The sequence below is a fragment of the Varanus komodoensis genome, unplaced genomic scaffold, assembly GCF_004798865.1.
Source record: "Varanus komodoensis strain SLA01 unplaced genomic scaffold, ASM479886v1 scaffold13_1, whole genome shotgun sequence".
NCBI lineage: Eukaryota > Metazoa > Chordata > Lepidosauria > Squamata > Varanidae > Varanus > Varanus komodoensis.
Window position 1 is genome coordinate 4,068,436 of NW_025335408.1, and position 14,217 is coordinate 4,082,652.

General features: G+C 37.1%; 1 protein-coding gene across 1 annotated transcript in view; it reads left to right on the forward strand.

Moving 5' to 3' along the window:
• The window catches only part of NELL2 (neural EGFL like 2), a 130,812-nt gene that overhangs the window by 8,412 nt on the left and 108,183 nt on the right, over positions 1-14,217 (forward strand). The window contains exon 3 of the mRNA XM_044423050.1: positions 10,103-10,253. Within this exon, the coding sequence (XP_044278985.1) occupies positions 10,103-10,253 (151 nt within the window). The remainder of the gene's footprint in view (positions 1-10,102; positions 10,254-14,217) is intronic.

Sequence of the window (14,217 nt, forward strand, 5' to 3'; positions counted from 1 at the left end):
TACCATCAGCTGGTAGGATACTGTAGAAGAATCTATCAGCAGCATTCATTTGAGGGAGCCAGTGTGGTGCAGTGGCTAAGGGTGTGGGACCAGGAATCGGGTGATCTGGATTCTAGTGCCCACTCAGCCATGGCGCTCACTGGATTACTCTGGGCCCATCACTGACTCTCAGCTCAGACCTACCTCACCACACTGTTGTCATGGGGATAAGACTGAGGGGGAAGAGTTATGTAAGTCACTCTGAAGTCCTTGGAAGGAAAAAAAAAGGTGGAATATGAATAAAATCAATAGACATAAGTTTATGTCTTCTTTACGTCCCTGACATTAAGCAGCAAAGGTTTCTTTTTCTTTAAATACGGGCAGCATAAGTTAGTTTGTGTTGCTTAGTCTCACTGTCTACCAGCTGAATCCAACACTAGAAGTCACACTGTTATATGATTCTTTTTTCATTACAAGAAGTGTGGCTTACTTATACCAATATTCCTCCTTCTACAACAACTAAGGGTAAAGGAACCCGCTCAGCTGACAAGATTTCAGCAGCTGATAGCAGCTCCTATAGCAGCAGTGAGAGGTCTCAACACCTGTTGCTGGAAGATATGAGAAGCGAGTGCTGATGCCTTTGTGTTCTGCTTGTGATCTTCGTGTAGCCCTCTGACTGGACCCTGAGTGGAAGATCACCAGACTAGATAGGCCTTTGATTTAACTCAATTTCTGTTCTCTCGTAGTGGCCTCATTTGCACATTGTGCAAAGCCATCCTGTAAATCAGATATGGAGTATGGGCTGCTCACAGAACAACCCACTGGAGAAATGCTCCAGTTTGCCATGACTTGCTCTCCCACTTCCTCCTCCCGAGTCATCCAGCCAGTATCCCAGTCTCCTTCAGAACAGAACCTACCTGATCTCCCCGTTCCTTCTTCCATTACTAACCCTTTTTGGTTGTGGCACTTTTTTTCTGAGGGCGAAGCTTGGAAAATGCTCAGTGGGGTTACATTTTTCAGCTCTAGAAATGTGTGCAACTATGTTCACAATTTTTGAATTATGATTATTTTTGTCGGTCTTTCATAAATGTGCTCTTACAGCTGTCTGAAATGTGTAGTCTTGCTCGGACAATTTTTTGTATGTTTCAGCTGTCAAAGGGAGCAGCAAATTGGACCAGGTAACATACATAGAAGTTGACAAGGTGAGGCTGCATATAGCCTCGTTTGTGCACAGTTGTCAAGGACCAATTGCTGAGCTGACAATTGAAGAGCGCCAAAAGGGGAAGAAAAGAGGAGGGGAGCAAGGGGGAGAAGCAAAAGTAGGTTCACCAAAAAGGAGGGCCATAGTTCTCACTCAACAATGTAATTCTCTTGATTTTAGGTGCAGAACTGACACTTCTCAGTTCCCTCCGCCTCTGCTTCCCTGAGTTTCTAGCTACTCCGGGGGAGATATTGGTTTCCTTGCTTTTGCCATCCCTTGTCAGAGTGTTTTCTGCTGCAGTTACTGTAGTACCCAGGAAGTTCTAAAACAAAAATGTAGAAATACAGGCAATTTTAATGGCTGTGGCTAAATGGTGGGTAAATTTGCTCACCTACAAATGGACAAATTCCCCCCACCCCCTGCCAGCTTTTTATTACTTTGCCCTTAAATTGGCACACATTTCCCATCCATTTATTTTGCAGACATTAAATTTACATATATTTCCCAGTCCAAAAGCTGTGTAAATATGAACCAATTTTTAAAAGAATCCTTATAAAGGGTTAGGGTTAGAGAATGGAGCAAATGGATTGCCAGTGCCAGTGGGGTTTACATGCTTCCCTGACCCTACAGGATTCCATTCCTGCTGTCCCATTCAGCTACCTGCTCAGAGTTTTTTCTATTGCAGTTCCACATTAAAACAAAACAAAACAAAACATGGAAAACCAAAGTGCTGGTCATACCAAAGTCCTGCTTGGGCCTCAGCAGAGGCCCTGTCACTGGTGCAGCAAGGACAAGATCACAAACAGTAATCACAAAGGGTTTTTTTCTTTTTTTCCAAACCAGCGTGTTAGTTGACCCCCACAACCTGCAATGAAATTACTCTCGAGGGTTCTGAAGACATGACAGGACATTGTGGATTAAAGAACCCCTGGAACAAGCCATGGGTTGGGAGGGTGGCATGTGCTGAGCAATAAGCTATCTGGAAGGAAGCAGTCTACATTCGGACAGGGTGACCACCTAGGGTAGTTGCCCATGATGGGTTGCCATATTGTGTGAACCCAGTCAGTGTCTAGCCTGTCTTGCTATAATCTAGTGAATTTTTTACTAATCTGATTGATAACACATGATCAAAAACAAAGCTGGGCTTCAGCAGAAACAGAATAATGTATTTTGTCTTTGTATTGTGCTTCATTAGATGCCTTTTTCTTATCATAGTCATTATCAGAGAAGATGAACATTGTTAGCTTGAGGAACATACTTACAGAGATTCTAAATTTTGATTGGCTTTCTCTTCTATTTCATTTACTGAAAAGCAACTGAAGCTAAAAATCAAATGGATAATACTGACAATAAATAGCATTTCCAGACATATTTTGCTCAGTGGTTGAGAAGAACAAAGTCTTCTTCCCTGCTGATGATTCTGATGGTTCCGTGAAACATCATTAATTTATTGCTGCATTATGTTTCTTAAAGTTTTGGTGCTCTTGTAGACATTAAAGTTTGTTTTATTAAAACATTCCAAGATTGTGGTCTCAAGTCAACTGTTCACAAGTAGCTGAAATTAAATTCATACTGTTTAACAAATGTATGGTTAGCATTGATTTATAGTCAAAACACTTAGAAGATGACTGCATGACTACACACCCCATTTGGCTGAGGCGGTGTTCTCAAAGAATCCATTTTCTGCTCTGAAAAAGATCCTAAGCATGCATATTTCCACTGAAATAAATTGGAACAAAATACCTGATTTGAGGGCAAGGGTGTCAATATTAGATTTTCCCCCAGTGAATTGCTTGAAAGTTTCATTGGCTGGGTTTCACATTATGGATAATTTGACTGAAGAAAGTTCCTTTGAAAGGCAAAACATGTATTTTCATGTATTAATTGAGGATTAGGTTCAGACCTGTAAAATATTTTCTCACAAATTTTCTTGGGAGTTTCTTTTGTTTTCTATTTTGCAGTAAACCTTAGCCATAAAGTTATCAATATCACAGCTTTATCGCAGCTTCTTAAATAATGCAGTGTGCATGAAATTCCTTGCAAGAGGACACTTCAAGTCTTTTAAAATAGCCTGGGTTTAAGATTGCCATTTTTTCATCTAAATATTGAATGTTAGCCCATTGTTAAAGTCTGTATGCTCCTTGACATTGTAAAGGTTCCTATGGCATTCTAGTTTCTATTAGATGTTTACCTAAGTCTCTTTGGAAGCCATTTTCTTCCTTAGAACACAGAATAATGTAGGAACAGGTTGTTGTGAGATTGTGTTCATTTGTGAGATTGTAAGAGGCATGTTGCCATTCTAGTGCCGAGCCTTGATAAATCCTGGCACTGCCTAAGCAATAGGAAGGAATAATGGACCAGAAAAGCCTTTGTTCTTTAGTTAGGTGGTTCCAAATAATAAAGGGAACAAGGCGATGACACACTTTCTCTCTGTGGGGCAGTGTGCTTGGAAAAGTTGTCACAGGTTGCTGTAGAAGGCCCTGAGTTATTTGTTTGGCACTGCAGGAACAATGACAAAATAGCTCTTACCTATTGGAAAACCATATCTCTTTGAAGCAATGCAAGGATTTGCCATTAAGCTAACTGGACCAGGTGGGAGTTGTGAGAATTAGAGTGATAGTCATCAATTTGATTAGGTTTTATTCCCAGTGGCATCATGGATGAGAAAAGTGAGGAGGTACAGCTCCAGAATGTCTTCTAGAGCAGAAATGTTGACATAACTATCTGGAATGCCAGCGTAATTGATGTATTTTCCTTGCTCTGGCAAGTGAACAAACTGATATGTAGCATTCAAGTCTCCATTTTGGTTGTGACAGATTAATATATTAGAGGTCAGAGAATGCTGCTCATGTGTGGGTGTGTGCGTGTGAGTACAGAAGAATAAAGCAGATGTTGGACTGGGGTTCTTACTTCCTACTAGCATTTTAACTGGCAACTCTTCTTTTCAATATCATTTGAATTTTACACTAAAGATTGTATTTAGGTTGGCAGAAGATCTGTGGTTAAAGCTTAATGTGATTTAGAAGTAGAAGCTATGCAGGCAGAAGTAATCCCCATTGAGCTGAATGGGGATTGGTCTCAAGGAACTTTGTATTCATGGGCTCCTTAATAAATGTGTATTATGTTCTGTGATACTGTGGGCCTGTGTGCTGAATGTTTGGACATGTTGTTATGCTGTGCACCATGGCCCAACCCATAGTAGAATATAAGCAACATTTTAAAAGAAGATTAATTCTGTCTTTTTTTAAAAAATATTTCAAATTCTATTCACATATATTTAAAACAAAGTTCATAGGACTAGGTACTATTTCTGATGTCCAGCAGAAGGTTGTATTAAACTTTGATATCTAATTTATTGAAAGGCCATATAATTTATGGAAGCAGTTATGGATAGGGTTATAGTGGCTGTCCTACAGGGGATTGCCTCCTACTGATGGGGTATGGCTACAGGAAGCCCTTTCAGTTCCATAAACAAGTGAATTGAAGTAGCAGCAGGCAAGAAACAGGCAAGTTAACCATTCTCATCAGAATCCTGGATGCCGGATATATCAGCACCATGGACAGAGGACAGGAGGTTGAGCCTGCATTGCTGCAACTTGCAGCAGTATGTTTTGCCCAGAGGTTTATGGTTGTAGCTGGGCATCTTTAAGAAATATTGGTTCACAGAGAGTCTGATTCTTGCCCTGTGCAGTACATTCTTGCAGAGCTGGTAATGTATACCAGTTGCCATTTCTAAGTGTGGTTTGTCAACAGAAGCAGGATACTATGTAGTTTTATTCTTCACGGTGCCAGAAGATGTTTAGGTTCTGAAGAATATTCTTTTCTTCTGTAAGGCAGCTGGAACAGAAGAAATCCCAGGATTTGATGAGGTGGTTGTGGTGGAGACTGTGTTGATTTTTCTTCCTCAGTGGAGAAATCTGTTGCAGTGTGACTTGATATTTGGAATAGTAGGGAGTCAAGCTTTTTAAGGGTTGTGTGATCAGTGTCCACCTATGGAGAAGCTCTGAATCAGTGACTGGGCCTTGGGTCATGCAACGCAATGGCTGCTCTTTTCCTTTCCCTAGAAAGTTAGCTTCTATCACCATTTCTTATGATTTCTAAAGTGTTTAGTTGTTATTCTTTGAAAGCTGATAAGCAAATTAGGCATCAAAAGGATGGGGCCTATATCGTCAGGCTGATTAGCTTTAAGAAGTTAGCTGTAAAAAGTTAATAAGCTGAACTTCTTCTTGGGTGTTCTTTTGTGTTGGATCAGTTTTCTTGTTTGGGATAAAATGCAACTTTGTATAATATAAATTGTTTTGCTACATGCGATCATGTATCTCAAATAAATAAGCAATCATTTGGACATTAGTATTCCAGAATGCATGTCTTAAATATTATTAAAAGTGCTCATCTGAAGTCTGGAAGAACTTTTGTTGATTTATGAAATATTACTTTAGAAAGCAGGTGTCACATTTAGACTCGTACTGACAATTTGATGAACATAGTAAATGGAACATTGTAAAAATTATTTAGACAGTTCAAGAACAGACAGAATAAAGAATAAGTTATGCATCTCATTTATAGGTACAGCAGCTTTCCCTCCAACTCTTTTACTACTGCTTATTCAATGGCAACTATCTAAAATCTGCTTTGATCATTTTAGAGCACTACTCAGGGGTGCAAAAGTTAGATTGGGATATAGAAGTTTTGTGCAAGGAAATAACATGTCAGCTGGGTCAACTAACAGCATGCTTAGGTCCATGAAGTTTCTCAGACAGTCAGTGATCATTGATGGTAAAATGTTTTAGGACGGGCTGGTAGTGGATGCATGAGGTCATGTTATCAGTAGGAAAAGTTAGTATTTAAACTACCACTTTCTAAAATAAAGAACAGTCATTGTCATAAAAAACATAGTTTTTCCTCACAGAGAAATGCTTTATATCTACTTCTTTCCCATCATGGAACATGACTGCCTTTCTCAAGATTAAACCTGGCTTTTGAGTTGGAAAAATAAATGATAGAATAAAGTTTAACAGAAAAGCACTGAATTAGTATCTATCCATCCATCCATCCATCCATCCATCCATCCATCCATCCATCTATCTATCTATCTATCTATCTATCTATCTATCTATCTATCTATCTATCTATCTTTCTATCTTCATTCGCTACTGAGGTCTCAGGACGGTCTTACAATAAATAGGGTAGAGCACAGCATCCAAATTAATTGCTATACAATAAAAATCCCCACATTAACATCACACTCAAAACGTAAACTACTGGGAAAATAATCATAAGATTGGAGTTTGGCATAGCCAGTATAATTCTTTCTATGCTTGCTCGAGTTCCAAAGTTTCCATGCGTCAGCAAATGCCTGTAGTAGTCCAAGTTCAGAGCATTCTGGACAGCCACACTGGATGGCATCTTAAACATGCTATTTGCAAGGCTGCCAAATAATTATAAACATAAGAAGATCAGTCCAACATACCCATAGTAGTTAACTAGATGCACACAGGAAGATTACAAGCAGAATATTAAGACAGTAGTTCCTCAGCAATTGACATTCAGAGGTATGCTGCCTCTGAACTTGGAGGTTATATACAGCTGTCAAGACTAGTTGCCTTTGATAATTTATCCTCTATGATTTTCTAATACCCTTTCAACACCTTCAGAGTTAGTATCCATTACCATATATCATGGATACACATTTCCTACGCACTGGGTCAATAAATACTTCTTTTTATCTGTGCCAGATCTCTCAACATTCAACTTCATTGATGGCCCCAGGTTTTAGTATTAGAAGAGAGGGAGAAAAATTTTCATAGTTAAAATTCATAATTTTATAGATATCTATCAATGCAAATGTTTACATATTTTCAACACACACATACATATACACATCTCAAATGTTGTAACTTTTCCCTATAAGGAAATCCTTGATACTCAACTCCAAACCTTCATTATTTTGGTTATTTTATCCAGCATACTTCACAACTCTTTGATGTTGATTTTGGGATATGCTGACCAGAACTGTAAACTTAATTCCAGGTGTGGCTTTCTGTAACCATAGAATAAAAGCATCACAATATTGACAGTTTTATTTTTAGTCACTTTCCTAACATGGAATTCATTACTTTCACAGCTGTTGCAGCCTGAGTGAACATATTCATTGAGCTGTGCACCATGATCCCAAGATCTCTTTTCTAGTCAGTTACCATGAGCTCACAACCCATAATTATATGTCCACATTTAGCCCAGGAGACATGCTCTCCAATCTGAATGGGGGTTTTTTACTTGTTTACATGAAAATATTTCTAACCTATTCTGTTTCAATGCCATTTTATTACTCATTCTCCCATTTCAAAGAGGACCTTTTGGAATCCTTTTTATCACTTTGAATAAATTGGTGCCATCTTTAAACCTTTTATTTTCATATCATTTAGAGACTAAATGAAAAGTACCTATACAAATCCCTAGGCATCTCCATTCCATACTTCCTCCCATTGTGAGAACTTCATGTTTCTTTCTGCCCATAGCTTTTCATGCTCTAACTGGAGACTGCATTATGAGAGGGCCTATCATTTTCAGACTGCTAAATTTGTGCACAGTCCTTGGTGAAAGCTTCTGTCAAAAGCTTTTTGAAAGTCCAAGTACACAGTGTCTTCTAGATCACTTCTGTCTCCCTGGTTGGTTCTGACACCCAGTAACTCCAAAAGATTAGTGGGACAGATTTTATTATTTTTGATAATATCTACCAAGATACAAGGAAACTACTGCAAGCATTCATATCTGTTACTCTGTTGGCAGTTTCACACTTAAATATATGTCACACCTGATAGTATCACTGTTTCCAATTGGTTCAACAGCATTTATGTCTCAAACTCGGTGACGCCACCTAGAATTATAACTAGGTTTCCCCCCCTCATATCCTCTTCTAGGGTACAGTTTCTTATGCTATTAAGAAAATTAACCTCTTTATCATGGCTAGAATGTAAATTTAACCAATCATTATGATGGCAAGTAAAGTCACCCATTAGTGTAGCACTCCATTCTGTCCGTGAAGCCATGTGACACAAAACCCACTCAAACTGGGAATACTGAAAGTAGGTAATGGGTTAATAAAAACCTTACTCTTTCAGCGTACTCCAAAGTGTAACCTTCTGGTCTTTTTCTGCTTTTAAAACTTTTGTTAAGGGGGAAGTATGCTGGAAGGAAAATAAATACATGCATTTTTGTGCAGGGTCAGTGTAGTTTACAGCCAAGGCATGTGAAATTTTAGATTTCTTCACACAGGGTAAAGCAATGATGGATTGATTTTGAAGTCTAAAGACAACAATGTTTCCTAAAAGATATTTAAAGATATCTGGTCAAGATATATAATTGATCATCGGTCTTTTCAATCAAAGGTCAGGCTAACAAACCTTGAATGAAGCCTGAACATTTTAACTTCCTTCACCAGACACTGTGCAAACATAGATATGTCATGTAAGCAGAAATTTCATTAGAATAGCAATGGATTTGAGGTAGGAACCAACACATGTACATCTGGGGTAACATGATATCCTCAGCAGTATTCCTTCCATGGAAAGCAAACCTTGGGGAAATTGGCTGGATTTGTGAGATACAATATCTTAACATTCCAATAGGGCTAGTTTTGAAGATTCTTGAGTGAAATGCCCTCTGTTGGACCAGACTTGCTATCAGTGGGCTCTGGTGGTTTTATCTGGTAAAGGAGACCATCAGCATGGACCTACCTGCCATTTGAATCTTTCTCTGTGCTCCAGAGCAAAGCTATACGAAGGGTCTTGGCATCACGAGATTGCTAGGTCTTGGAGTAATCAGCTCAAAGATGCTAGGTTCTCTCACCAGTCCTTGGTGCTGGTGACAGTCACCTAAACATACAACGTTATAGGATAACTAGGCTCTGAGTTATTGTATAAGATATGCGCTTGGAGTTAGAAATTCAGAATTTCAATTTCCCATAGAGATGCTACATTTTCTCATGTACAGTATTTCTGTCCTGCCTTTCCCATGTGCTTAAGGAAGTGTATGCTGTTTGGCATAATTTTAAAAAGCTCAGAAGTTCTTTCAATTAAAACTGTACAATCATACACAGCTTCTCATACTGTACCTCCCAGTTCTTATTAAAAATGTGCTCTTTAAAATATAAAGTTTTTGATTAGTCTTGTGAATTTTATGCCCTATTCCTAATGAATCATGTGTGCCCTTATGTTTGGTAGAAGTGAGTTAAGGCCTTGAAGGGCCAGACATTTTGTGTGCTTTTCTTCTCCCTTGCTACCTTTAGGGAAAAAGTTGTTTATATTGTCAGAAAATGTTAGTGCATGTCTGAACTAACTTACAGAATACAAATATGAATTACTCTGTTCTGTTAGTGTGCCATGGATGAAAGTTTGAACAATGTGAAATAATTTCATTTGAGTAGCTTCATAATTTATTAAAACTTCCATTAAATAGCAAGGTTGTCTACATACAAGAAACATTATGAACGAAAGCAGTAAGGAAATTTAAAGTATAAACAGTCTTTTAAATGATCTATTTTAATGTAATATGATTTCAAAAATGAAATGTCTACATATATTAAACTGAACAAAATCAATCGTTAGGTAAAATCTTTAGAAAGGTTTCATTCCCATAAGTAGCGTCATTTTAACAGCATACCTCTCCATTAGAGTTTAGAGATATTAAAATAAGGAATAGTATTTCATTGTTAGGTATAGATACTTGATTCTGTGCTTATGCACTAGAGCATGTAATGGGTATGGAAGATTACTGAGAGCATTGTAGGACTCTATTATCAGTTGAGCATTAATTTATTTTTAAGCTTGATCAGCACAGATATGTCTCTGTGGCTGGTGTAATTCTGATATATAGAATACTTTTGCTAAAGCAGGAGTTTTGCTTTATTTTGCTTTATTTTAGGTACTTCAAGAAGTGTAAAAGCAACTCCAGAAAAAGCTGAACAATTTTTCCAGAAGCTAAGAAATAAACATGAATTCACAATTTTGGTGTCACTCAAACAAACACGCTTAAATTCAGGTGTTATTTTTTCTGTTCACCATTTAGATCACAGGTAGGTGACGATGCTACTTTTCTTGTTTTCTGGCATACTGAAATATGAACAATGTTTAAAATAAATCATAAGCTGCAATCTGAGATTAATTTATACTGAGCATATTTATGCAGAGACAGATAGTACTTATTTCCCACTAAATATATTTAGCATTGACACATTAGTGAAGACATGACATACGCAACATTATTTGGCAATTGTTATGGTGCATGTGTCTGTGAATAATGATGTAAAAGGAGAGACATTCATGAGCTAAGATCTATCGACAGAAAGTGGCACAGCTGTCACTATCTAAATGTCTCCCACTGCTAAAGGCATAAAAGACATTCCACCATTTGCCTGTCATATAACTGTGGGCCTCATCCTTATCTAGTGTAAATCAGCCTAGCTTCATTGCCTCCAACAGAACGATACCATTTCACAGCACCTGTTGGCTTCTCTGTGTGCTCCCTAACCATGTGGTTTCTTACTTTGCAACAGTGAATATTCCTCAGGGTTATGGAAATGTATGTATAATAACAAACAGCACAGTAGTGTAGCAAAAGTGCCTTTCCGTTTAAAGGACTGTTAAACTATAAGGCCTAGGGACATTTGAGAATGATTTCTTCTTCATGATATGACAAGACAATTGTTGTCACAGGTAAAAGAGGTGTTATTAAGACTGTTATACATCTGCCACAGCTGCTCAAACAGCCAACATATGGTCATAGCGAAGAATTGTCAACCGTGATCCTAAAATGATATGAATGACAACTCAAACCTCCAAGTCCTGTAGCATGGCTCACTGAATAAACTGGGTTTTGCAGCTATGAAGACTGAAGAGTTGCAATTGAAAGATCATACTGCAATAACAACACTTTTTAGTTCTTTCCCGTGTAGTCTACGGCTTTGTTTCCTGTCTCCTAGCCCTTCTATAATGGTAGGGTGAATACGTCTTCATGGTACTACTGGTAAAAATGTCATAGATTATTCTGCAAAGGTTATTGTGTTTGTTAAGATGCTTGTTTTAAGGAGAATATTGTATTTAAGTGCTTGAAACTATTAGACTGACAGTGAAAATCCAAGAGGCAATCAGGAATGAAAACCAAGAGATACAGAAATAAGACTTTTAAAGAAATTGCTCTTGTAAGAGTTCTAACGGTTGTAAATTGGTAGAATAGTCTAGGGCCGTTTTTGCACGTGTTTACTTAAGCATGGGGTGAGTTAGCAAGTCATTTCTGCCATTTCATTTCTGTCATTTCTGGGCTGTTCAACACATAAACATTCCATGAATGCAGTTAGATGCAAACTGCACATTGCCTTTAATATGAAGCAGGCAGTTATGTCTGTTCTTTTTCCTACTCAAAGTGAACAAAGAGGAACAAAACCAGGTTGGGACCACAGTGTTTAAAGTTTGTTGTTGTTATTACATGCCGTCAGATTGTCTCCAAGTTAACCTTATAAATGACAGCCTGCCTTTGAGCCTGCCTCTCCTATCCATGATATCCCTGCTTAACTGTTCTTAATTCAAGTCTGTGGCTTTCTTTATGCAGCCAGTCCATCTATTATTTGGTCTTCCTTTCCCTCTTTGGCCTTTGACTTTCCCAACCACGATTGCCTTCTCCAGTAAGTCTCGCCTTCTCATAATGTGTCCAAAGAATGACAGCCTAACTTTTGCTTCCAGGGAAAGCTCTGAGTTGATTTGATCTAGGACCCACATGTTTTACTTTCTTTCTGCATTCTCTAAGTTCTCCTCCAGCACCATGTTTTGAACACAACAGCTTTCTTCACAGCTGGACAGCATCATGCATTGTGATTTGGAATATAATAGTTTGGATGATCTTGGCATAAGTCTCTAGTAAAACATCTTTTTCAGTTCCTTCTTTGCTGCCCTTTCAAGTTTCCATTACATCCTTGCATGTTTCTCTCCCCACTCTGCCAGCACTTATTTTTGTGTGAAAGAAGGTTTTCTACAATATTTTCTTGTATTCAGGCTGGTTTCTTAATGCTTCATTTTGAAAAGACAATGGCAATCAATCCATTTTTTAAATTGCTTTAACTCATTTGGGAAAATGCTTGCCATTTTTAATTCCTTTTATTCATTTGGGAAAATGTTGCCATTTTAAAGTGTTTGGTCACTGTTGAAATCATGGTTAGTGGAAATGTTTTTAAGCATTTAAAGCTTAAAAGATACTGAATTTGTATTCTGAGTAACAACTTTCTTAAGCTGGAACAACTTCAAGCATGCTTTATAAAGGAGGGCATTACATTGACTAATGTCCTGCTACATTTGTTTCCTTTTCACCTGTATTGGAAGTTAAGCTTCATTAATTTTAAATCTGTGGGAATGCAAAAATGTAATTTTGACAATAAGATGTAAAATCTACATTACAAAAGTTCACACAAGCAAACAATTTTGTTGTGAATGAGTAACATTTAGTGGCCCACCAAATGCATAAAATTTCAGAAGTAAATAATCTGCCAGTGCAGATGTAACAATTGGAAATACAATTGTCCAAATTTCATTTAGAAGTAATTTTAGGTATCATGGCTGCATTGTATTATGAAAATATACTTCCTATGAATTTGAAAAGAAGATGAAAAATATTGTTTAACAAAACAGTGTATGGCTAGCCAGATAAATAGATATAGACAGATAGAATGATTGATAATAAATGGATATCTATATCTATATCTCAATATATATCTACATGGCAATCTCTGTTTACACACAAGTCTAAACAAAAGTTTAGAATCAGGATAAGTAACTAAGTAAAAAAAGTTCTGCCTACTGTAGTTCCATGCTTGTGTGAAGAGTTGTATATGTTAAAGCATTCTTAAGTAGAATTGTCCATTACATACAAAAAATGTCCATTTCATAAACAGAAACCGCTTCGAGTAATGACAGCCTTTATTTAGGAACTAGAAGAAAGGCTCAGTTCATTTCACAAAAAGGAGACAACATCTGAGCTTCATGTAATGTTGTTCAGAGGAATTGCACCAAATGAATGGTATGTTTATCTAACGTGAATAACCCCTTTCTTTAGGGGGTTGAAATAGATGGCTTGTACTACCAAAATTGTATATCAACATCCCGAATAGCAAATGAAAATATTTTATTATTTATGTGTAAGAACAAAGAAACATTTCTACTATCTTAACATTATGTTATATACTTAATATAAATAACAAAGTTCCTTCTGTGTCTGGAATATGAAGATTTTATTCTATGTTCTTGCACCAATTGAAAACATGTATTTATTTGTTTGCTTCTTGATTCAAAAAATTTACAATGTGATGGAGTTAGGATACAAGACATCTGTGAAAAGTTTTTATTTGTTCACATGCACACTTGATTACTCTGATAACAACCATCACACAGTAGCTTTGCTGGAAGGAAGGATGTACACCTCTTGTCTAAAAGCACAAACTATCACCTTCCTGAAATTCAGGAGACTGTCTCACAGGAATAAAAATGATTTTTTTTAACCCTTTCAGTTTTTAAGGAATCCAATAATGATTTCTTGAAACCATCTTCACCTAAACACTTTTTAATAATATCAGCTTCATGTTATTTTGCATCACCACAGTTACACAAACTGTACCAACTGAATCATTTTGTCTTCTTTCAACCTTGGGGAAAAAGTATAGTACAGGAAGTTGGAGGAAAACATGTTTGGAAAAATTGAATGAAATACTTAAGTTTTTGAAAACTGAACTTCAGAAATTAAGCTTGAAAATGACTGAAACTGAATGTAAATTCCAAATTACAGAATTTTACTGAATTTTAATTTTTATGAAATTTCATCTCTGCACTAAAAACTTTGAGTGAATATATATTCTGTATTAAATTTTTAAAATGTATTAGAGAAAAACAATGTGAATAAACAGATCAGGAAGATGTGAAAACCTGATCACATTGAATAAAACCAAAATAAGTATTCATGTACAGAATTATCATCTTTGTGTGGTTTCATCTGATGCT